Source organism: Corvus kubaryi, unplaced genomic scaffold (genome assembly GCF_017639235.1).
Source record: "Corvus kubaryi isolate FWS band 111438036 unplaced genomic scaffold, C.kubaryi_AGA036_p1.0 37193, whole genome shotgun sequence".
Taxonomy (NCBI): domain Eukaryota; kingdom Metazoa; phylum Chordata; class Aves; order Passeriformes; family Corvidae; genus Corvus; species Corvus kubaryi.
In genome coordinates, this window is record NW_024581055.1 from 615,236 (window position 1) to 639,333 (window position 24,098).

Here is a 24,098-nt window from a genome sequence, read left to right on the forward strand (position 1 = left end):
GTTTTTTTTTGCTTTAATCTAACACAATCATTTCTGTGCAGCCTCTTGCACTGGTTTCTAAGGCAACATCACTTTCCAGGATGATGAGCTCCTCCATGCCAGCGTTGTTGGTGTGGTCTCTAATTAAGAGTTATTACCAAGAACAGCTATCAGAGCAACCAGAGCCATGAGGACACGCTCTGTGTGTCCAGGAAACTGTGATTTACACAGCCCCTGCCCCGTGTGCTCACACACACACACACACACACATGGGCTGTGCTGCTCAGCCTGTGGAACCAGCCTGACACCCCTGCTCAACTCATGCTTCACTTCTTCCCACAGGCTGCAAGAAGCCAGGCCAAAGGATAAAACTGGAATATTTAGGATTCTGACCATCAGCTTAACTTGGCAAAGGTGTGGAGTTGTACAAACCTTAAACACAGCCTCATGTTTTATAGGACGGGTCATTTACAGATCAAATCCTGCTTTAGAATTTACATCAAAAATCAGAGATCAGCCAAAACCAGAAATCAAACACAGAGTGTTTCCAACTCAGTATTTGCTTATTGTGGGGTTATTTGATAGTGGAAACCGAGAAGAGGCAACACAAAGTTCACTGAATGATGCACAAGCCACAGACTGGCAACATCAGCCAAGAAAAGAGGCTTGGAATTCAGATTTCCCCTGCAAGTTAAACAGCACCACTACGGAAATGTGGTCAGCAGTCTCAGCCTGGCAGAATCTGCAGCCAGAAGTGGATTTGTTTCGCTCCCAGCTTTTCTTGAAAATCCGAGTGTCAAGGATATATAAAATAAAGGAAGGAAATCAACCTCAGGAAGCCGCGGCCAAGGACGGTGGGTGCCAGCTCCAAGGGGGAGAGGGGATGGGCACAGCAGCGTCCAGCTGGAGAGAAACCAGGAGCTGGTGGAACGGGGTGGGAAACCAGCTGGGGAAAAACTGGGGCATCTGCACTGGGATACAGCTGGTTTGGGTAATCCTTGAAAGAACACAGAGCTACAGGATGGGACAGGACAAGGAGAGTGGATTTAGATGGGATCTTGGGAAGGAATTCCTGGCTGGGAGGGTGGGCAGGCCCTGGCACAGGGTGCCCAGAGCAGCTGGGGCTGCCCCTGGATCCCTGGCAGTGCCCAAGGCCAGGCTGGACACTGGGGCTGGGAGCAGCCTGGGACAGTGGGAGGTGTCCCTGCCATGGCAGGGTGTGGAATGGGATAATCCTGAGGTCCCTTCCAACCCAAACCATCTGGGATTCTGTGATCCTGCTGGATCAGAGGCCCCTGAGCACCCAGCACTGCAGAGCTGCACCTCTGGAAAAACACCCTGTAAGCTCAGCTCAGCTCAGCTCAGCTTTTAGCCAGGGACAGAACCAACACCTCCACAAAACCTTCTGTTCAAGCTGAACCAAACTCACCAGGGCCAGAGGCAGGGAAAGCAGCTCATGGCCAAGGTCTCCTCACAAATCCATGTAACACTGACAGGAACTGGCTGGTGACACCGTGTGGGGTTCAGTTCCCTCACACACCCCACTGGGATAATTAACAGGTCTTTAATTAATGAGCAAGCTGCAATATGATGACACTGAGCATTTCAAAAGCATTATTAGAGCCCCTCTGTTATTATGAGTTCCTCCACCACGACTGCATCTGTGCTGATGATCTCAGGATGACTGGCTGCGCTTGCACATCCTTCATCCTCTGCCCTGATTAACACAACGTTAATCAGCTGATGAACTCTTGTCAGACAAACCCAATTACAGTTTGGGGTCCCACAGGAGAACTACAAACATGATATGAATGAAAGGTTACTGTGCAAATGCTAGACCCACTTACAACAATGGAAACCAGGCAGGAAAAGAGAATATTTACAGCAAGAGCTTCATTGTGGCTGTAAAAGCAAAGCAAATCCTGTCATTAAACAGGGATGGGCATTTCTTGCTTTTAAATGTATTTGGTTGGCACACAAACTGTTGAGAAATCTGCCCTGCATCCCACAGGGTGACTGTGGCAATGGGCAGCACGACAGCCTGGCACAGGCTGGGGACAGGAGGCAGCCACAGGGATGGGGATGGATGGGAGGGAAAGAGGGATCCAGGCATGAGATGACCACTCCAGCAGGCCCCCCAGCCCCCCATGTGGGGCAGTAATTCAGGAGCAGACTGTCTGCACCACAGGGTGGTTGTGCAATGAGCTCCCTGCCCACAGCGTCAGGGACCTGAGCTGGCCCTGGGCTGAACAGCTTATGCAAATCAAATTCCATAAGAGGATACAGCCCCCAAACACCGAAACAAATTAATTTCTTTTTTTTAAATTGACTATTCTTCAAGGACAGATTGAAGACAAAAATATCTTTTGCAAGTGTCCCTTTGAAACAGAGCCTGAGGAACAGAGGGAAGGGGGATGCCGGCAGCACATTGGAATCCAGCAGCCCAACCCTGGCTGAGTGAAAACCTTCCATCATTTCCCCCCTCACCCAGCCAAGGCACCCCCTTGGAAGTACAGAATTTAGGACCCTGCTTGTCATCTCTAATTCCCAGTTTGAGTTTTAATTCACGCAAGAGGCAACACAAAGGTTCAGTCACACTGTAAAGGCTGATAATGCCTGTTGTGTTTCTGTTATCAGCTCAGCTGCCTCCTGACATTAAAAGGTATAAAATAATTTTCCAGGAGACTCTGGGGCAGTTCTTCCAATGGCAACAACAACAATGAGAAGCTGAAATAAACCCGAAGCAGGGATAAGGGATTAAATTCAAATTGCATGATCAGCCTCATAGCCAACGTTCCTTAAGCTGCACAGTCAAAAATAGAAAAAAAATAAAATTACAGAAGTGTGCAAGGCCTAATTTACAGGAGATGGATCCAACTTCCGTCAGAGAGAGGAATCTGCAGCATCACAGTTGCCATGACTCCCGAGGGAGCTGTATCACAACGCTGGGACCTATTTAGCAGCACAGACAGGAGCTGATGTTTTTAGGGAAGCATCCTGTTATCCTGGAACACACAGTGTAGGACATGGGAGCCTGGCTAAAGAGATTTCATCACTGAACTTTAGCAGGAGATCCTCCAAAATGCCTTAATCTGGGAGTAAATCACTGCCTGCCCACCAGGGGAAGGAAACAAGAAAGATGGAGAGGGACTGGGGACAAGGCATGGAGGGACAGGACATGGGGAATGGCTTCCCAGTGCCAGAGGGCAGGGATGGATGGGAGATTGGGAATTGGGAATTGTTCCCTGGGAGGGTGGGCAGGCCCTGGCACAGGGTGCCCAGAGCAGCTGGGGCTGCCCCTGGATCCCTGGCAGTGCCCAAGGCCAGGTTGGACATTGGGGCTGGGAGCAGCCTGGGACAGTGGGAGGTGTCCCTGCCCATGGCAGGGGTGGCACTGGGTCATCCTTAAGGTCCCTCCCAACCCAAGCCATTCCAGGATCCTGTTGGATATCGGGTGTGGGGTATGAGCCTCCCAGTCCTGCCTGACAGTCACGGGTGAGCTGCTGGCCAAGGTGTGGCAACAGCTAAAAATCCAAAACCCCTGAGCATCCAACTGTGACATAACAGGAGCACAAAGAGGCACATGGAGGGGACACACAGTCCATGTGACGTCTGGACTTCTACAGTGATCTCCTGGATCCCTGCAGCTCTGCCCAGGGACGTGCTGCAATCACCAGCCCTGGAAATGGTCCAAGATTGTGTGGATGTGGCACTGGGGAACGTGGTTCAGTGGTGCCTTGGCAGTGCTGGGGTTAATGGCTGGACTTCTCCAAGCTGAACAATTCCCTCATTCCCTGTCAGTAAACAAGCACATTCACCACAGCCAGGGATCTCAGCACCTTTCCCTTCACCGATTCCTGGGCTCAGCTGGGTGCGACTGATGCGCGAATTCCCTGCTCCGGCCTCCGATCTGCCCCAGGCACTTCCACACCACTTGTGCCAACTGAGGGATTCAGCCAGGCTTTGTGGGTGTTTGCAGCTCGTGGAACAGCTGTTCCATGAAGGGCCAGGCACGGATGGAAAGGGATATAAAAGCCTTGGTCACGGATCTGGATGTCTGGGAAGGGGCTGCCCAGGGAGGTTTGGAGTCCCCAGCCCTGGAGGTGTCCCAGGAAGGCCTGGCCAGGCACTCAGTGCTCTGGGGACAAGGTGGAGATTGGGCACATGACTCCAACCTTAATGATCCTAGGATTCTGGGATGGCAAAGCACCTCAAACTGCTGTGGGAACACGGCACCAAGAGTTCCAAAACAAGTTCAGTCATGGAACCATGGAAGCTCCTGAGCTGGGAGGGACCCACAAGGATCCAAGCCCTGGCCCTGCACAGACACCCCAACAACCCCACCCTGTGCCTGAGAGCACTGTCCAAATGCTCCTGGAGCTCTGGCAAGGTTGGAGCTGTGCCCATTCCCTGGGGAGCCTGGGCAGTGAACAGCACACTTCGGGGGGATCAGAGCTGGTCCTGCTGAGCTCCTCTTAAAAACCCCAACAAACCAACTGTTGAATCTACCACAGTGTTGAAAGGGTGGAAGCAATGGAATGCTATCAAAGCCCTGAGAAAACTCAGGTCAGGACAACTTCCAGGTGTGAAGTATGTGCCAACTTACTCACAGGCTGCAGTGCTACTCTGAGCCAGGACTCCTCCAATCCGTGCACGGTTACCTGTGCAAGATATTCAGGAGGAGCTTTTCTTTCAAAAACTCCTGGCAGACAATGGAAAGGCTTTGAAGAAATGTTGGATTTGTAAAAGATGCTGCCTTCAGCTTTCCCTTTGTTCTGTTGCATCATGCACCAAAGAGCATCACTTCTGCAGGCACAAGTTCATGCAGAGAACACCACTTCCACTAAAATAGAACTACTTCAGGTTATGCAACACTCATTAAAATTACAAAACCTCTCAAAAACCTGAGCAGCATGTTAAGGCACTCTGGAGCTCAGGGTCTGGTGAGTTAGTGGCTGCATCATGCAAACTGGCAGCAAGAAACTCCGCAGAACAGGAACAAACTTTCATGCCTGATGACAAGGCAAAAATGGAGAGCACCTGAGGGCAGGGATAAACTTCCTGGCCCATCTCGGCAGAGTGGGGTTCACAGAGATGTCAGCTCTTTCTGAGGGAGCTTTAGAATGAGCACAAGTACAAGAATATTTGTAATTTCATCTCTAGCCATATTTCAAAATTTCTAAGAACTTGATTCAGTTCTATGGGATGAATTCCAGCTCATTTCCTATGAGCACAGGGACCTTGTTCCCTGGAGGACAGCCAGGGTGGCCCAGCCCTGGATGCTGACCAGCCCATCCAAAGTCTCCACAGAGGAATAACGTCTCAACATTTACATCAGTCCCACCATTGTTTTGTTAGAGCTGCTTTGGAAAAGGTTTTGATTCCAGAAGGAAACACATTTTGTGGAGGAAGTGGCTCCAGGAGGCTTAAGCCAAACCAACTGCAGGAGGAAAAGGGGATGCAGTTGGTGTGAGGTGGGATGAACCCAAACCCTGCAAACAACAGAGCCCCAGAACATTCCCTGCCGCTGGAATCCTCCATCCCTGAGCAGGGTCACGGGGACCACTGTCACAGCACAGGGCAAGGCTCAGGTGACAAGAAGCCAACGCAGCTTCACACCCAAAAGTCACTCCAATACCCCACAATATTTGTACAACTCAATCTGGATGGGCTCAAACCCAGTGCAGAGCTCTGGAACTCGGAGCGAGCTGCCAGCGCTCTGAACTTTGGCAATTAGCACCGTGAGCCAGGCAAGCAGCACCAGCAGCCCCGTCCGAGCAGCACACACCCCTCATGCCACGCTGGGATGACCACTCGGGCTCATGCCAAGGCAGGGACACTCAGCAGCCCGGGATTGCTGCCGGGCTCCCTGGGCACACTCACACACCTCGGTCCGGCCGGGGCCGCGCCGCTGCGGCCGCTCTCGGCTGCCGGGGGACGGCTCTGGCCGGGGCAGGCCTGGCCGCCAGGGCTGGCACCCCTCGGGCCTTGGTGGGTCTCATGTAGCCCTTGAGCTGCTCTGCTGCCTTCACTCTGTCTTTCTTTGCCTCTTTCACAGCTTTCTGCTCACATTCCTCTTCTGTTTCTTTACTTGGGGCTTGGGATTCCTTTTCTTTAGTTATCTCTTGAGACTCCTTTTCTTTAGCTGTGTCCTGAGATTCCTCTTCTTTACTCGTGTCTTGGGATTCCTTTTCTTTGGCTGTGTCTTGGGATTCCTTTTCTTTAGTTATTTCTTGAGGTCCCTTTTCTTTAGTTGTTTCTTGAGTTTCTCTTTCTTTATTTGTGTCTTGAGAATCCTTTTCTTTGGTTTTGGCTTGAGAATCCTTTTCTTTGGCTGTGCCTTGAGGTTTATCTGCCTCAGACTTTGACACCGGAGCGTCCCTCAGCAGAGCCTCCCCACCATGAGGAGCATCCTTCAGGAGAGCCTCGCCAGCACAAGCAGGGCCCTCCTCTGCAGGCTGAGAGGGATCTTTTTTGCTCTCTTTGGGCCATTTTTGGGTAGTTTGGGCAGCTGTGCCATGTGACCCAGCAGCCTCAGGCTCAGTGCCCCCCTCTTGGGGTGAGCTCTGCTTGCTCCTCGTGCCGCCGCCCGGCTCAGCCTCTCCAGCTTTCCTGTCCATGCCAGCTCCTGGCACAGCCTGGCACACGGCTGCAGGGGCTGGGGAAATGCCCCCTGTGCCCTTCTGTGCACAGGACACGGTGGCCTCTGGTCCCCCCGTCCCTTCAGCAGCTCCAGAGGCTGCTCTGTGTTTTGGATCTGGCACCTCGTGAGGAAGCTCTGGGGGAGCCTTGGCCGTGTTGTGCTTTTTATCGGTGGGTTTTATTTCTTTATCATCCACCTTTGCCACGGGGGAAAGGTGACTTTTGTCCTTGGACTGACCATCCTGGGAAGCAGCCTCTATGCTTTTCCCATCTTTCTGTGAGATCTCTTTGCCAGGTTCTTTGTGTCCCAGATTGATGGGCTGCTCACGAGATTTCTGGGTCTGCATCTCCTTAGCACCAGGTCTAGGCTCTTTGCTGCTTTTCTCTGCCACTGCTTCCAGAGGAGGAGGAGGAGGAGGAGGAGGAGGAGGTGGTGGAAGGCCCCCAGTCCCTGCACCACCATCCCTTTGCTTTGGGAGGCTGCAGGGAGCATCACCCACGTCACCAGGGCCACCTGCTGTGGTCTGAGCCACACATTTGAAGTCATTTCCTTTATTATTCCAAAGCCTTTGAGGGCCAATGGGAAAGTTTTTAATATTTCTGTTTTCATCTACAAAATCTGTGTCTTCCAGCCCACATTCCAGCCCAGATCCCACGGGAGGCTGTGCTTCACTCCCGTCTGGTTTCGCCTCTAGAGGAACAGAATGCCTGGAGGCATTTTTAGCCTTTTTACTGCTTCCATCATAACCCCTCTTTTTAGATCTCTCAGTGACTGGGGCCAGGCTGGGATCTGACACTGCTGGATGCTCTGGAATAGGACTTTTATTCCTGCTGCAAGGACTGGCACCTCCTGCCTCAGGTTTGTCCCCGATCTCCAGGCCAGGAGGAGGGAACACCCCTGCTCCTGCTTTATGCTCCAGCAGAAAAAGCTGCTGTGGGTCAGGCTCTCCCTTTTTGTGCTTCTCTTCACCACCCATGTGTGATTTCCCTGGCTCCAGAGACACAGCAGGAGCCTGTGCCTTGGCAGGATCAGGCAGGTGACCCAGCAGTGCTGCTGGAGTCCTGCAATTCTCTTTGCCCTTCTCAGACTGAGTTTGTTGGACTTGTCCCACTGCAGGGATGTCACCTGGCCCCAGCTCAGGACTGTGCTCAGCCTTTTTGCCCTTCCCATCTCTGCTTTTACTCTTGGGCTTGTCCACCCCCAGTTCCCTGGTGGGACTGTGCATCCCTGCCCTGTGCTCTGGGGGAGGTTGGCATTTATCTGCTTCCTTCCCTTTACTCATGGGCCAAGTTTCTTTAGCACTGCCTATTTCTGGCTCGGAAGTCTCTGTTTTATGGCCTGAAAGATTTGGCTGCTCAGAGAAGCTTCCAGTGCCACTCTGGATTTCGGGCTTCCCCAGCTCCTCTGCCAGACTCTCTCTTTGCAAACCAGACCCCTTCTCCTCATCCAAGCTCATTTCCTTCCTGCTTCCAGCCACCTGCTCCTGGCTGCTTTCCCCCCCAGCACCCAGGACAGCTGCCTGCCCGGAGGGACTTTTCTCAGGCTGTTTCCTCCTCCCATCACTGCTCCTCTTCCTGGGTTTCTCTGCCAGCGCTGTCACATCCGAGCTGAGCCCGGCAGATTCGCCGGCAGCACCTCTGGCCTCTCTGCCCTTCCCAGCCAAATCCCCCTGTTTTGTTGGGCTGATGGTGGCAGCCAGAGCAGGATTTTTGGCTTCCTCTCTGCTCTTCTCCAGCAGCAAAGCTTGGTCTAAAGCTCCCAAATCAGCTATTTCACCTTTCCCAATATTTTCTTTCGGTTTCTCCATTCCCAGCTCAATTGGCCTTTGCGCTTTAGCTGCGTTTTCCTGCAAGCCCCCAGCAGGGCCACAGCCCTCCTCTCTGCCCTTACCACTCCCCTCCTTCACCTTATCAACTACCTCAGGAAAACTCCCTGCATCCATCTTATTCTCAAGGAAAGGCTGCTGGAAAAAGCTTCTTTCCCCTTTTTTGCTCCTTCCATCGCTGCCTCTTTTTTTGGGCTTGTCTGCAGGCCAGGCCTGTGCAGTGCTGGCTGATGGGTGTCCTCTGGCAGCAACACCCTGGCCATTTTCGAGATAAGCTGCCTCTTTTCCAGCCTCATCCGTCCTCCCTCCATCAGTGAATTTGCCTCCATCCTCTGAGAGCATCATCTGCTCCGAGAAGCTTTTAATTCTTTTGCCTTTCCCTTCACTGCGCTTTTTTTTAGGCCTGTCCATCCCGGGTGTAAAGCTGGGATCTTTTCCAGCCTGCTGCTCTGAAGCAGTGAATCCTTTCCCTTTGTTTGGATCTGGGGAATCTGCTGCCATCCCCCTGCCCCCTGCCTCGCCAGGGGTGGGATGCTTGGGAGCATCGGGAACACCCTCGGCCCTTCTGTCCTGCACAGCTGGAACCTCCCCAGCTTTTGGTGGAACTAAGGCTGCAACAGGAGCTCCAGGAGCATCTGTTGGGGTCTTCAGTCCTCCCTCTGACCCTGTTTTAGTTTCTCCAGCTACCTTTGGCTCCACAGGGAGCTTGTCCTCCATGGCTGCAGCCTCCAGTTGAGGCTGTTTGGGGGATTCCTTTTCAAGCCCTTTGCTTTCTTCCCAGTTTTTCTTGGCTGCTGCTTCCAGGGAAGGCTGATGGACAGAGTCACTGGCTGCTTCCCACCCTGGAGATGGGGTTTTAGGCTCCTTATTTTTATGGGAAAGGGGCAATTCCAAAGGTTTGGTCTCTAAGGGAGTTTCTGTTTTGCTCAGATTGACCGTCAGGTCAGCACCTTTTGACTCCTTATCCTCCCTCTTCTCATTTTTATTGGGAAAATCTCTCTCCGTGGGCTTGGTGGGTCCCTTTGCTGTAGCAGATTCCCCCACCTGCTGCGAGGGAACCTCTTTGGTTGTGCCTTTAGATTCCAGGATCCAGCTGCCATCTCTCATTCCCTCTGCCTTCACTTCCTCCCTGCGTTTGGCATCCAACACACCGGATTTTGGGGCCTGCTGTCCTGGGGCTGGCACGGGGAAGGCATTTTGCTCATCCAGGATATGAGTCCCAGTTGTTATTTTAGCATCCTTTGGCACATCCAGAGCTCTGCCTCCTGGGGCCAGCTCCCCGCGAGCTGCGGGCGTTGCGGGGCACACGTCAGGGCTCTGCCACTCCAGCCCAAAGGGAGCGCTCCTGGCAGCTCTGGAGGCTGTTCCCTTCTCATCCCAGAACTCCATCCCTCTCGGCAGCTGGTTTCTCCTCTGTTTTGGTTTCTTTTTCTTTTTCTTCACAATGGCACCTTCCAAATCCCAGTTCTCCCGGGAGGGATCTCTGCAGCTCTCCACAGGCTCCGTGGGGACACTGGTGGCCTTTCTGTGTGGAACCCTAAAGCGAGGGGATGTTCCAGCACCACAGCCAAGCTCCACTGTGGAACAGGGGTCTGCTTTGGGCTCAGGACTCTTCTGCTGCGGGAGACCTACAGGATGCTCCTCTGGCACATCTGTGAGAGGCACTGGGGCAGGTTTTGCTCTGCCAAACCCGCGGTCCCTGGATTTGGGAGCTTGCCTGACTTGTGCAGTGGGAAGACCTGGAATACAGGAAGCCTGCTCAAACATCAAGGCCACTATTTGCTTGATAAAAGAAATAATAAATGTATCTCTATGTGATGGCAGCCCTCTCAAACAGGCCATGGTTAGATGTGCAGCATTTCCCAGCACTGGCACCACACCAGAGACACCCCAGGAGGGCTGGGGTAGGTATTTACCCCAACACCTGTGTAATCTACCCCAAATGCACACATCAGTGCTACAGAAACACAAGTCTGACACAGGCTCTTACCCCACCAAAAAGCACCAGTTCTTGTAAGGACATGCCATTGCTTTTTAAAAATGCATTAAGGATCCATTTTGTCTCAGCAAGACAAGATCAGAGAGAGCCTTTTTATATCTCTAGCTGGCATCCTTCCAGAGTGGGAAAACAGAAGTTTAGTGGGAAGATGGGAAGAGAGATGGGGGCAGGAGAGCCAAGTTTCCCCAGCACCCAGGGTGGAAGCAGTGGGAGGCAGAACCTCTGTCCCAAGGTCACCTGCTGTGTCCCTGGGGATCCCTCAGCTGAGTTTGAGGAGAGGAGCAGCCATTTGTCACTTAACCCTGGCCCACAAATCCTCCTCCACACCAAGTGTGAGCAACACCAGCTCCTCTGGAGGCTGGGTCAGTGGAGCAGGAGGAAATCACATCTTCCTTTGGCAGTTACACAGCTCGATTGGGAAGGAGAGCCTCACTGGGAATATCCTCGTAAGAATTAACGGTCCTTTTTAATACCAAAATAAAAGGCAGTGCTGATGGCAGAGAGAGGAGGAGCTCTGCAATCCTCCAGCACAGCTGTGAGCCAGTCCCAGGGATAAAGCACTCAGAGCACACGGATTTGGGCTTCTAGTTTGAATATGGAGAGAAAGGAGCCTTGGAGAGGGCAGGGATCCAGGGGAAGGCTGAGCCCAGCACCAGGAACTCTGAGAGCCACACAAAGACATTTCTGCTTGCCCAGGTGGCCCCACAGCCAGGAGCAGAAGGTCAAGAGTTCCCAGAGGAGATTTCCACGAGGAAATGGCGTTTTGTATAATGATTTATGTCCTACCTGTGGGCTCCTGCGGGGTCTTCCCCTCCTGAGGTTCCGCATGTGGGACGTGGTTGTGCTCAGCTTCCTCCTTTTGTGTCTCCCCATCCTCAGCAGGAGCAGATTTTTCTGGAAGGTCTTTATTTTCTAGTGCTCCTTTTGCTTCAGCTGGAACATGAAAGACAGGAACAGAAAGCTTCAGGTCTCAGGAGTACAGGCAGGCCGCAGGCAAACCCCAGCCCTTGGGAAGGGGTTAATTTTGTGTTTAACAGGAATGCAGTTTATGAGACATGGCTGTGTCATCTCCTCACAATCCCATTTCAGCAGCACTGTTATGTTTTGCACATGCCAAGGTGGGGCAGAACACGAAGCAGGGGCTGTTTCAGGGCTTAAGCACAGGGTGAGGGCTTGTTTGGGTTTTTTCCCTCTTTGTAATCAACCCAATTCAGACTATCCCAGCTTCCCACTGGGAATTCAAACCCAGAATGAACTCCATTATCAGCCTGGAGTCCCTGGCTAATGCTGATCATCTTGTATTCATCTATACCTTACAATACATTCACACAGACACTAAAACATTCCTCACTCTGCATAATTATACCCAGTTTTAATTTGTAAGGCATAATTACATGGGAGAGCAGCTCTCTCTGTAATTAATTTTATTTAAATTTTAAATAGAAAGGAAAATGATGACAGACATTGGTACAACAACTGTGCATGAGGAAGAAAAGGACAAGTTCTGTGAATGACAGCCCCGTGTCAGCACACACTAAAAACCTGCTTGGGATTCCAATTTGGTGCCTCTCCTCTGCTGAGGGCAGCAGGGCAGTGCCTGTGTGGGGCAGGAGGAGCCCAGCTCTGCTCAGGGCTGCATCTCCCACCTGCTGGCTCCAGGTGGTGGTTGGTTTTCCCAGGAAGGTGCTCGTCCGGGGGGCTGGGGGGAGGTTTCCTGTCCTTCATCTTCTCTGAGTGATCCACACAAACTTCTGGGACTTTGGATTCTGCTTCCACCTTTGCTGTTGCTTCTGCAAATGCAATGTAAAGAGCAAAAATTCCTGGGTTTAAATTTAGATCAGATGAAATAAGATAAAAATCGCTCCCTTACCAGTTTTTATCTTCCGCACGGAACTAAAGGGTTTCCTCATTTTCAAAACCTGATTTTTAGGATCTTTCTACCTTCCTATATTGTCTTGCACTTCCTCCTTCATTCACCCACCTGGGCCTCTCAGTCACTACATTCTAGTGGGGTTTTTTTTGGTTAAAACTTCTCTCTTGAAATTTATCCCCATCATTAACCTAAAGAGTATTAGAAGAAAAAAAATCTCACTCCAACCCCATCCACAGCCAACCCATCCTGCCTCTGCCCGAGACTATTTGCTGCATTTTAGTAATAGAAATATAAAATGGATATAATTTTGGAGAGCAGTTTTCTCTCCGGAGGGATGGAGTCCCTGGAGAAATCCACACGGCACAGCAAACCTCCACATGGAAAACCAAACGCCCTTCCCAGCACTCCAACACCTACAGCCACCCCAAGGAAAGGTCCCAAAATCATCAACTAAGCCTTTCAGTCTCTTCAGAAATTGTTTTCAAGAACCTCTGTTGGCAAACTCTGTGTCCTACAGGATTTGGGAGGTTCCAGTGAGAGCTGAGGGTGGTGGTGACACAAAGCCGAGCACCAGCAGGGATGAGCCAACACATCTCCATGGCTGTCCTTAAACCACTCAGCACTGCTAAGAATGCCCAATGAAAATTTAAAAATCATGAAAAAACTCCAGTTTTATGTTCTGTAAATGAAGAATCCCCGTGAAGCATTTCCTGTGTGTCCTGAGAGCAGAGCTGAGCTCTCCTCAAGGTGCTTCACCCAAAGCCAATCAACGCTGGGCTCGCTGACCTCAGAGGCCTTTTCCAACCTGAATTATCCATGAGTGGGATTCTGGGATTTGGGCACACTCACCTGCAGGGGACTTGTCTTGCTGAAGGGCAGCCTCGGATGTCAGCAGCTCCTCAGACACAGCAATCCTGGGGGCAGCTGCAGGGACAGGCTGAGCTTCCACTGACACATTCCCGGGATCCACAGCAGGGAGAGGCTTGGCTGGAGCCACAGGAGCAAACTCAGAATCCAGAGCATGGTGATGGTTGACTTCTGGTGCTGGGGCAAACTCTGCATCTGCTGCTGGGCCAAACTCAGAGCCCATAACGTGCTGAGCTTTGTCATCCGCTGCTGGAGCAAATCCCAAATCCAAGGTGTGGTGAGGTTCTGCATCTGCTGCTGGGGCAAACCCCAAATCCATGGCACGGTGGGATTCTATATCTGCTGCTGGGGCAAACCCCAAACCCATGGCATGGTTGGATTCCATATCTGCTGCTGGGGCAAACCCCAAACCCATGGCATGGTTGGATTCCATATCTGCTGCTGGGGCAAACCCCAAATCCATGGTCTGGTGGGATTCCATATCTGCTGCTGGAGCAAACCCCAAATCCATGGTCTGGTGGGATTCCGTATCTGCTGCTGGAGCAAACCCCAAATCCACCCCGTGGTGGGATCCAGCATCTGCTGCCGGGGCAAAGCCGAGCTCTGTCCCCGGGGCGGACACGTCATTGACACCTTTGGGAGGGCTGGCTTCAGGTGCAGGAGAAAACCCCACATCCGTGGCCTGGAAAGGGTTGGCTGCTGCTGAAGGAGCAACTCCAGCCTCTGGAGCTTGGGGAGGTTTGGTGTCTCCGGCGTGGACAGCCCCGGCCTTTTCTGTGGGAAGGGACGCGGCGTCGGGAGCGGGAACAGAGGCTGCACCTGCCCGGGAACACAGGCACACAAATCAGGGAAAAACACAACAGAAACACCTGAGCTGCTGCTTTCTGGCTGGGGAGGACACAGGGTTCACTCCCTGTGTCTCCTCTTGTCTCTCAGCACCACTTCCTCCCCGCTGCCAGCAGTGCACTCCCGTTGTTCCAGCCCTTGGGTCACTCCTGGATGCATCCAGGAGCTTTTCCTCCTGCAGCCCCACGTGCCCTGTCTGCATCCCTCACTGCAGCAGGGCTCCCATCTGCTCCCAGCCCACAGCAGCCAAGGATGGATTGTTTCTGTCCAAAACCTCCCTGATGCCACACAGCTGGCAAAGGGCCAGAGCTGCTGCATCTGCTGCCAGGAGCACATTCCAGCAGAACCCAGACAGGAATCACAGCGAGCGGCTTTCACGGAGTCCCAGCATGGTTTGGGTTGGAAGGGACCTTAAAGATGTCCCAGTTCCAGCTGCACTTCCTTGTCAGGGGCAGGGACACCTCCCGCTATCCCAGGTTGCTCCAACCTGGCCTGGAACACTTCCAGGGATGGGGCAGCCTCAGCTTCCCTGGGAAATCTGTTTTTCCCTCTACTGCAGGACACAGAAAATGCAGAATCACCCGTGCAAGCGAGCCCAGCAGGTTTTCCACAAGCAGGGTAAGTCCTGACACACTCCAAAGCCACACACTTCACTGTAAACATGGTTTGTGCTGGTGGGGGGCCTTTGGTGCTCGAGCTGGAGCTCTGGCACTCCTGACACAAAAATCCTCCCACAAATCCCAAATTCCCTCTATTCCTTCAAACTGGCCTCGTTCATTTTTCACACGTTATCTCCTAACACTGAGCTGGTAGTTCCAAACCAACATTTGTCACTTCACAGCACAATCAAACCTCTGCTTTTAAGCTCCTATTTGCCTAAAATCCCCTTCAAGGAGGTTTTATTCAGTCAGGTTTTGTTTAATGTTTCAGCTGTCCAGAGGCAAGCTTTTCCAAATTATCAGTGCCAGGAGCACTGGATTTCTCTTCTGCAGCTCCTCATCTCGACAGCCCCAAGCTCTGCCCACCCTCTGTGTCCTGCAGCTCAGTGCCCTGAACATCTCCCATCTATTGCTGATGACCAAGAAATAACATTTCTACTGATTTTTTGAGTCACATCTAAAAATATCCTCTCCAACCAATGGAAAATGTATTAAATCTAAATTAGGGACTTAAACTGAAGTCAGAAAGAAATAGGAAAATGGCAAAGGTCCCTTTTAAAATGGTACTTAAGGATCCATTTAGATAAATATTTTAGTGAACCTAAACCAAAAGGATCCATCATGCACCAGTCCTCATTTGGGTTTGACTTTGTTGTGGGTTTTTTAAGTGATGATTTCATGGTCTTCTCCAAAAGAAAACGTAAAGATTGTGATTTTACACATGAATAAGACTGTAAATAAATAGATATTAAAAGCAGTATGGATGGTCCTTGGAGAATTATGGAAATGAGTGGGATAAAGCCTGAGGAAACTGGACAATGACTGGCACTAGGAGTCTGGGTATAAATATGTTAAAAATGTTTTTTTTTTAAATAGAGTCTTTCAAAAGGACAGGTTTAAAGGTACTTGTGTATAGATCTGACACTTGGGGCCATGGGTCAGGGGTGGCCTTGGCACTGCTGGGGAAGGGCCGGACTCGGTGATCTCAGAGGGCTTTTCCAGCCTAAACCCTTCCCTGGCTCTATGCTGTAACCACGTCCTCAGGATTTTCCTGGAGCTAAAACGTGGAGACAGCGAAGATTCATGGAATCAGCTCCTGGACTGGGACACACCTGAGCAGATTTGCTGCTTCTCCCTCAGGCGCCCCACGCCTGCAGGCACAGCAGGATCTGCTGACACCTTGCTGTGCTTCCCTCAGGAGAGGCAGTTCCGTGTTTCCCCACCACCCTTCAGGCCGCAGGGATTTACCTGGCGCTGCCCCCTTTGGTCCATCGGTGGCTGCAGCCTCTGCTGGCGACGCTGCGGCTGCAGCAGGAGCGCTGGCAGGCGCTGCTGCCGTCGGGCTCTCGGGCAGGCTCGTCCTTATGGCCTCTGTGGCTGCGGGGGGCACTGGGACACAGAGGGCTGGAATGAGCGCCTGGAAAGGCCTGGGCACACGGCTGCTCCCTGGAGCTGCTGGCATGTGGGGGACACGCCCGAGGTGGTGCCTCTGATGCCTGGGTTTTAACTTTTCTATTTGCCTGGTTCTGTAGTGCTTAGAGTGTGACTCTGGGGTTTCTTGTCGCTTGCTAATTTCTGCTCACTTCTGCTGGGCAGACATAACAAAGCCTCTCCGGGCCTGCTCTCCAAGGTCACCCAGACCATCCTAGGCCAAAAAGTATAAACCCAAAGAGCCTCTGAGGGGGGCCATGGGAGGGGAAATGACATAATTCAACTGAGGCTTTAATTGGAAGAGTAACCCTGCTATGCAAATGAACCAAACCTATAAAGGTGTAAAGGACTGGTGACCTGCTGTCCATCTTGGGGTCCATTTTTGGCAGCAGCCTGTGGCTCCCAGGGGGTACCTTTGAAGGCCTTTCAAATAAATACCTATTTTATTCTTTTACTCCTGTCCAGTCTCTGTGTCTAAGAGGCCTCTTAAGGCATCACCTCAGCCACCCTGGGGAGGGAACTCCCCCTTAGCTTCCCCAGCAGCTCAGAGAGAATCGGCTTTTATTGCCCACTCTCAGGAAAGTCATGTGTGCAGCACCCAGGAAAACTCCTGAATCCCGGGAGAAGTGGCAAAGTTGGGGAGTGTTGTTGTGTTACAAACCCTCCCAGTCCCACCCCCAGCTCCAGAAACATTTTCTACCCTGGAGCAGGGTTAAACTGTTCTCAGCTTCTTCACAGAAATAAAGATCCCATGTTTTATAATACACACAAATTCCCAATGGGATAACGTCCCAGTAGAGCTCCAAAGATTTAACTGTGACCAGAATCTAAAGATAATTGTAAAATCCCAGAAAGGTTTGGGTGGGAAGGGACCTTAAGGATCACCCAGTGCCACCCCTGCCATGGGCAGGGACACCTCCCACTGTCCCAGGCTGCTCCAAGCCCCAGTGTCCAACCTGGCCTTGGGCACTGCCAGGGATCCAGGGGCAGCCACAGCTGCTCTGGGCACCCTGTGCTACAGGGAGGAATTCCTTCCCAATATCCCATCTAGCCCAACTCTTTTTCAGTTTGAAGCCATTCCCACCCCTCAAAGATTTCCATTCTGAACTGGTGTGAGCAGCAGAAACAGTGCTGTCCTTGCTCAGGTCCCAGTGGCTCTGTCACAGCCTCGTGTCCCTTGAGGAGGCAGACGAGGAGAGGAGCTGGTTCTGCTGCTCAGGAGCTCTCTACCAACACTTCCTGCAGATCAACCCAAAACTGTTTTTACCTGGTGGCTCAACAAAGAAGGAGGTATCTGGTCCCTTCATGTCCTGCTGAGCTCCCATCCAGTATTCTTCAGGTGCTGTGGGAAACAAACACACTGAGTCCAGCCTGACCCCACAGGGCTTTTACTTCCCCACTGGAAGGTCCTGACTCTGCTGGTTTGGGAGTTCATCCTCAGGGAACTTTTCAGTTCCCTCTAAGAGGCCCCAGAACATCCTGGTCTTCCACAATTACTGGGAGTGAAAGCTCCCCTCAGACAAGAGTTATACCCTGCACTGACCCCAGGACCCAAAAGTGGAGTTTCTTTCCTCAGTTCTCCTGCGGCAAGTGGCTCTGGGTGGCCCTGCCTGAGCAGGGGGGTTGGGAAAGTTCCCTTCCAACCTCAACCATCCTGTGATCTCCTGATGTAATTCCAGACTTGTCTGGGTTGGAAGGGACCTTAAAGCTCATCTCATGGGCAGGGACATCTTCTGCTACCCCAGGCTGCTCCCAGCCCCTGTCCAGCCTTGGGCACTGCCAGGGATCCAGGGGCAGCCACAGCTGCTCTGGGCACCCTGTGCCAGGGCCTCACACCAGAACATTCCCCCTGAACCAAGAGCTGTCAATGCCAACAGGAAACTTTCTAATCTTGACTCATTTTATGTATCAACTCCCCACCAAGATTCTTTAGGACTCATAAACTGGGATTTTCCAGCTGCAAACCCTCCAAACCCGGCCAGTAAGAGAAAACATTTGCTTCTCACCTGCTTTTCCTGGCAGGAATTCTGTGCCTGACTCCAGGCCAATGAAGGCTGATGGGTCCAGAGCCTCTGCAGGGGAATACAGGGACCCCAGGAAAGGCTGTTCAGGTCCCATCATGGATCCATGTGGAGCTAAGGAAATAAAAAACCTTTTGTTAATCACCAGCCCTAATGACTCCTCTCCTAAATTTCAAGTCCTACCACACTTGGACTGTTCTGCTCAGCAGCAGCTCAGATAAATCTGCATCAAATGTTAGCTCTGCCTCATAAAGCATTGATTCTGTATTTTACAGAACTTTCTGACAAGGTGTAAGAGAGTAAACACAGGCAAATCATTTCCTTTGGCTTTCTGTTTCTGCTCCCATGAATTCCTGCTGGTAATCCCTGAATAATCCAATATTAATACAATAATCCAAGAGTTCAAATCCTCAAGAGCACTTTGTGGAAACAGTTCCTGAGTATCCGGGTTTTAGCCACGACAACAAGAGCAGGAAAAAAGCCTTGTGAATGTACAACCTTAATTTTCAGTACATGAAAGGCAAGAGAGGAAACTCCCCAGCTGGCAGCTGGAGAGGGGTGTTCAGCAGGAGCTCACCAAGGATGTCCCTGGAAGCATCGGCGTGGCCCGGGAACAGCGGCACGTTCTTCATGTCCGTAGGGAAGGACAAATCCGGCAGGTTCTCCCCTCTGTGGATGCTGAAGGGGTCTGGCAGGGACACAACCAGGCAGTGTCAGCACACAGGGGATGAGAACGTTATTGAAACAAGAGGATGAAGATGCACCAGATCCCAACGCTGCACTTCCGAGGAAAAGCTGCTTTTGGGATCATTTACCAGGAGCAAACACCTTCCCAATGAGAATTTACACCCAAAGTAACACTCAGCTGCTCAGGCTGATTCCTGGGGAAAGGGCATCACGGCTGATCCTGGAGGAACTGTGCCCTCCCCTCCAGGAGGAATCAGCTGCTTCTGCCCTGATGGACACATCCCGGGAACCTGAGTCAGGACAAGGGCCCAGCTCAGCCCAGAGCAGGGAAAGGTGTGGGACCTCTGAGCTCTCCCAGCCAGGAACTGCATCCCAGTATGAACCGGGGTGATGGACTGGTGTTTTAACCAAGTTACTGGGAAACTAAAACATTTCCCAGTGTCCCAAGCAGACTGTCCCATCACTGGCAGTGTCCAAGGCCAGGCTGGATGGGGCTTGGAGCAATCTGGGATAGCAGAAGGTGTCCCTGCCCACGGCAGGGCTGGAATGGGATGAGCTTTAAGGTCCCTTCCACCCCTGCCCTCTGGCACTGGGAAGCCATTCCCTGTATCCTGTCCCTCCAGGCCTTGTCCCCAGTCCCTCTGCAGCTCTCCTGGAGCCCCTTCGGGCCCTGCAAGGGGCTCTGAGCTCTCCCTGTGTCCTTCCCTTCTCCAGGTGAACACCCTATTTCCAGACACTCGGATTTCCTCCAGTTAGACCCAGTTCAGAGGGATTTGATTGAGGGCTGTGGCTCATTTTCATGCCAGATGTGCTCCCTGCAGGGCTGACAGCCCAGCCTGAGGTGCTCCCATGTGTGCTGGGATGTCAAGATCAGGTGAGCTGAGTGAATTCCTTCATAAACCTGTCAGGTTATTTGAGATGCCAAGACAACATCTTGCCTCGGAGCAACGAGCAGAATACTTTGATTTCAAGCTGTTTAGAACAGTATTGCCAGGCCTGAACAACTGCCTTCTTCCCAATTAAAAAATCAACCCCAAAACCAAGGGAAAAAAGAAAAAAAGATCATGACTGAAACAAGTTTAAAACTAAAAGAGATCCTGCTGATGTTCCCTCCTTGCCCAGCAGTTGGATGATAGGGAAAAAATGGGCAACAGATCTCTGGGCAAACCCCATCTCTGCTCCAGAGGGAAAAGGGGAGAAGTGGGAGGGCTGGAATTTCCCCTGTTTCTCCCCAAGGAGCAAGGATTGTTACAGGGATGGTGGTCAGGAGATCCTTTACACCACTGGCCAGAGAATCCTCTCCTTGGGAGGGAAATCATCCTCCCATTTTCCAAAGAGTGGATGGAAATTATTTAAATATTGAATAAACCCACAGACTCCTCTGAGTCTGATGTTCCCATTTTTCTCCTTTTGACAAGTCCTTAAAGCTGCTCTGTGCCCTCTGATCCCTCTGCTCCATTATGGGAACTCTAAACAATCTCATTTATATCAACACAGGGAACTCTTTGATCCTGAACTTTATGTGGAGCCTGTACAGGTGTGCAAGACACTCCAAGGACATGAAACCTAAAGAAATGTGGTTTCATGCAGCAAATAAACCAAAAAATTCACATTATTCAGGCCAAAAGAACACTGGGTGATGAGTCAGGTATGTAAATTGTTCCTAATTAATGAATTTGACATCTGGCTCTTGAGCATAATGACATCAATGCCCCGTTCCTGCACCCACATGGCAACAGGAGGAAAACCCAACAAACCTGTGGCTCTTCCAGTTCTTCCCTGAATCATTCCCTACCCTTGTAAAAACGTATCAGTTCTTCACAGAATCTCTTACAGAGATTCAGACAGTAAGAAAATCATGCACTAAGCAGGCCTACAGTACTCAAAAATATATTAAAAAGAGAAATTCCATCCTGTATCTTTCCAGGTTGATTGCCTGGGGTAAGCTGGGCAGGACACACATTTCCCAGGTGCTCCTGGAGCCAGCAAGCAATTTAATTTCAAAGAGTGAGGGGAAAAAAGTGAGCAAATTGAGGGGAAGCTGCTGGGTGAAAGTGTATCAGTTTGTGGGGTCGGGTTTCACAAGGTCCAGCTCATTTTCAGGAGCATCAGCAGCTGCCGAGGCTGCGGGGACAGCCCGAGCTGCACTGCAGGGCAGGGTGTGACAGAGGGATGGGCACTGCCCGGAGCCTGGGGACGCTGCAGTCCAGAGGGATGGGTATGGGGAGGTTTGCACTGAAACCCACAGTTCTCACAGCAGCTCAGCTGTGGGAGTCCCTCAAAACTGCTCCTGGCGTAGAATCCCAGAATTATTGGGGTTGGAAAAGACCTCCAAGATCATCAGCTCCATTTTTTGACCAAATACCCCCAAAAGACATCACAAAATGCTGTGTCTGCTTGGGTTTTGGACACTTCCAGGGAGGGGACTCCACCCCTGCCCCTGGGCAGCCCCTTCCAACACTTAACCACTCTTTCAGTGAAGAAATGCTCCCAATATTCAACCCGAGCCTGCCCTGGCCCAGCCTGAGGCCGTTCCCTCTCCTCCTGTCCCTGTTCCCTGCCAGCAGAGCCCGACCCCCCCGGCTGCCCCCTCCTGTCAGGGACTTGTGCAGAGCCACAAGGTCCCCCCTGAGCCTCCTTTGCTCCAGGCTGAGCCCCTTTCCCAGCTCCCTCAGCCACTCCTGGGGCTCCAGCCCCTTCCCAGCTCCGTTCCCTGCCCTGGACACGCTCCAGCCCTCAAGGTTTCTCCTGTCAGGAGGGACCCAGAGCTGCCCCCAGGATTCCAGGGGGTCCCTCAGCAGGGCCAGCACAGGGGACAGTCCCTGCCCTGGGGCTCTGCCCACACTGGGGCTGGCACAGCCCAGGGGCCATCGGCCCCTTGCCCACCTGGGCACAGCTGGGCTCGTGTCCAGCAGCTGGCACAGCACCCCCAGGGCCTTTCCCAGGATTCCAGCCCCTCTGCCCCAGCCTGGAGCGCTCCATGAGGTTACAGAGCGCTGAGGGCAGGACCTGGCTCTTGGCCTGGCTGACCCTCACCCTGCTGGCCTCAGCCCACAGATCCAGCCTGTCCAGATCCCCCTGTGGAGCCTTCCTGCCCTCCAGCAGATCCACATCCCACATCCCACATCCCACCCATCTCAGTGCTGGCCATGGCTCACAGAGGGTTCACTGCACAGCCCCACCCAGATCCCAAATGAAGCCACTGAGCAGGGCTGGGCCCGGCCCCGAGCCCGGGGAACCCAGGGGTGTCAAAGGCAGGGGAGCAGAAGCCCCCACAGGGATGGAGCCAAGAATGGATGAGAATGAACTCCAGCCAGGAATCCACGAGGTCCCCCAGCTGCTAAGATCAGGGATGCTCCAGGCCCCTGAGCCATCCTACCAGCCATGTCCATGGGTTTGAAGCACAGGTCCCTCTCCTCTGCTGACCAGGAGTCGTTGCGATCCAGGAACTCTTTGTAGGACATCTCCTCATCCATGATTTCTCCTGGGAATACTGACACGGGAGAAGAAAACCACCCAGTCAAAAGCCAAACATTAAAATATTTTAAATGGATCGCTGCACCATGTGACACTGGGATGTGACATCCCCAGGTAAGAAGGACTGGCAGCCAAATCAGAGACCATAATATTCATTTTTTACTGTAGCTCTTCAAATACAAGCCACAGAATAATGGGGATTTCTGTGTCCTGATGCATATATAAGATCAAGAAAGGACGCACATGAAAGTGCTCCAGTTGTACAAAAGAAACAAAACCATAAGTCCTGAAGCTTTAAACAGGACAAACTCAGTGGAAAGGCTCAAAAACAATACCCAGACTAATGACTTTTAGCTTTATTTTCATTTTAAGGAGGCCTGAATTTGTCAACTCTTCTGTAGACATTAGAGTTTTAAACTGGCTCCAGTTTCCTCTGGAAAGAAACGCAGAAATATTTACAGTGACTCCTTCTCTCACCCCCAGTACAACATTCTCTGCTCTCCTGCCAATACATCTCTTCGTGCTTTCAGTATTTTTACCTTCACTTAGGCTGCAACACCTGCAAGCCTGGAGCTCAGGAGAGGAAATTCATCACAAAATACCCCTGACTACAACCCTTAATTCAGTGCAAAACTGCAGTTAATAAAAACAACCCCAATGGTAAGGCACAGAGGGAGCAGAAGGGAAGAATTCATTAAAAACATGACCCTGCTCTGTAAAAGCAACAGCCTGGAGGTGCCCGGCAGGCTGGGAGCTCACAGCAAGGCGGGCAGAGATCCAACTCCAAAAACTCTACTACTACTACTACTACTACTAATAATAATAATAATAAAGTGATTGAGAAAGAATGAGATGAAAAATGGCTTTTGTGGGGTTTGGGGTTTGTTTTACATCATTAAACAAGGAACAGCCACCAGTACAAATCATCAGTGGGTTCAACAATCGCTCAGAGAGTTCGGGTTTAGAAGAGCAGGGGGGGATTCCTTGGAACTTGAAACATGTCCAAGCCTCTGACTAGGGGTGAATTTTAAATATTACTTCTAATTCATCATATCATTAATCATATTAATTTAATTATAATTTAAACAATAAGTGAAATGATAATACATTCCACAATAATATATTGCAAAATTTATATATGTTCTAAATAAATGTAATATATAAGTATATATGTATGTATATATATGTAATATATAAGTATATATATGCTATATATAAATTATATAGCATATATACTATCTATATAATCTATACTTTATATTTTATGTTTTCATGCATGTTATATTATCTAATATATATATTGCAATATATATTTTATACTGTATCATTTATATATTTTCATGTGGTTTATATTATATTTTTATACATTATATAATTTTTATATATTTATAAATAGATGTAAATTATAAATTATATATCATTCTATATATTTTTAATTTATAGACACACTGACATATGAATATGAATATAAATATATATGTATATAAACAGATAAATACATATGAATAAAAATGAATATGAGTAATGATTAATATAACAAATCGGAATATTACTTCCAGACAGGCCCTGGAGCTCCAAACGCCGCTGTGGCCCCGGGGTGTGGCCCCTGTGAGCTCAGGGCCGTGTGACACTGTGTGTGTGTGACACTGTGTGTGTGTGACATTGTGTGTGTGACACTGTGTGTGTGTGACATTGTGTGTGTGTGACATTGTGTGTGTGTGTGTGACACTGTGTGTGTGTGACACTGTGTGTGTGTGACATTGTGTGTGTGTGTGTGACATTGTGTGTGTG

General features: G+C 51.0%; 1 protein-coding gene across 10 annotated transcripts in view; it reads right to left on the reverse strand.

Annotated features, from left to right (window-relative positions):
- MAP4 (microtubule associated protein 4) overlaps nt 1-24,098 on the reverse strand; it is a 152,512-nt gene that overhangs the window by 40,797 nt on the left and 87,617 nt on the right. For 8 of the 10 annotated variants that reach the window (XM_042022284.1, XM_042022279.1, XM_042022285.1 and 5 more), the window contains 9 exons: nt 22,210-22,323; nt 18,721-18,831; nt 18,129-18,257; nt 17,390-17,464; nt 15,940-16,080; nt 13,169-14,005; nt 12,093-12,236; nt 11,233-11,379; nt 5,867-10,186 (listed from right to left, as the gene is read on the reverse strand). In XM_042022284.1, the coding sequence (XP_041878218.1) occupies nt 5,867-10,186; nt 11,233-11,379; nt 12,093-12,236; nt 13,169-14,005; nt 15,940-16,080; nt 17,390-17,464; nt 18,129-18,257; nt 18,721-18,831; nt 22,210-22,323 (6,018 nt within the window). The remainder of the gene's footprint in view (nt 1-5,866; nt 10,187-11,232; nt 11,380-12,092; nt 12,237-13,168; nt 14,006-15,939; nt 16,081-17,389; nt 17,465-18,128; nt 18,258-18,720; nt 18,832-22,209; nt 22,324-24,098) is intronic. The other 2 variants (XM_042022282.1, XM_042022287.1) reach the window with 2 other exon arrangements.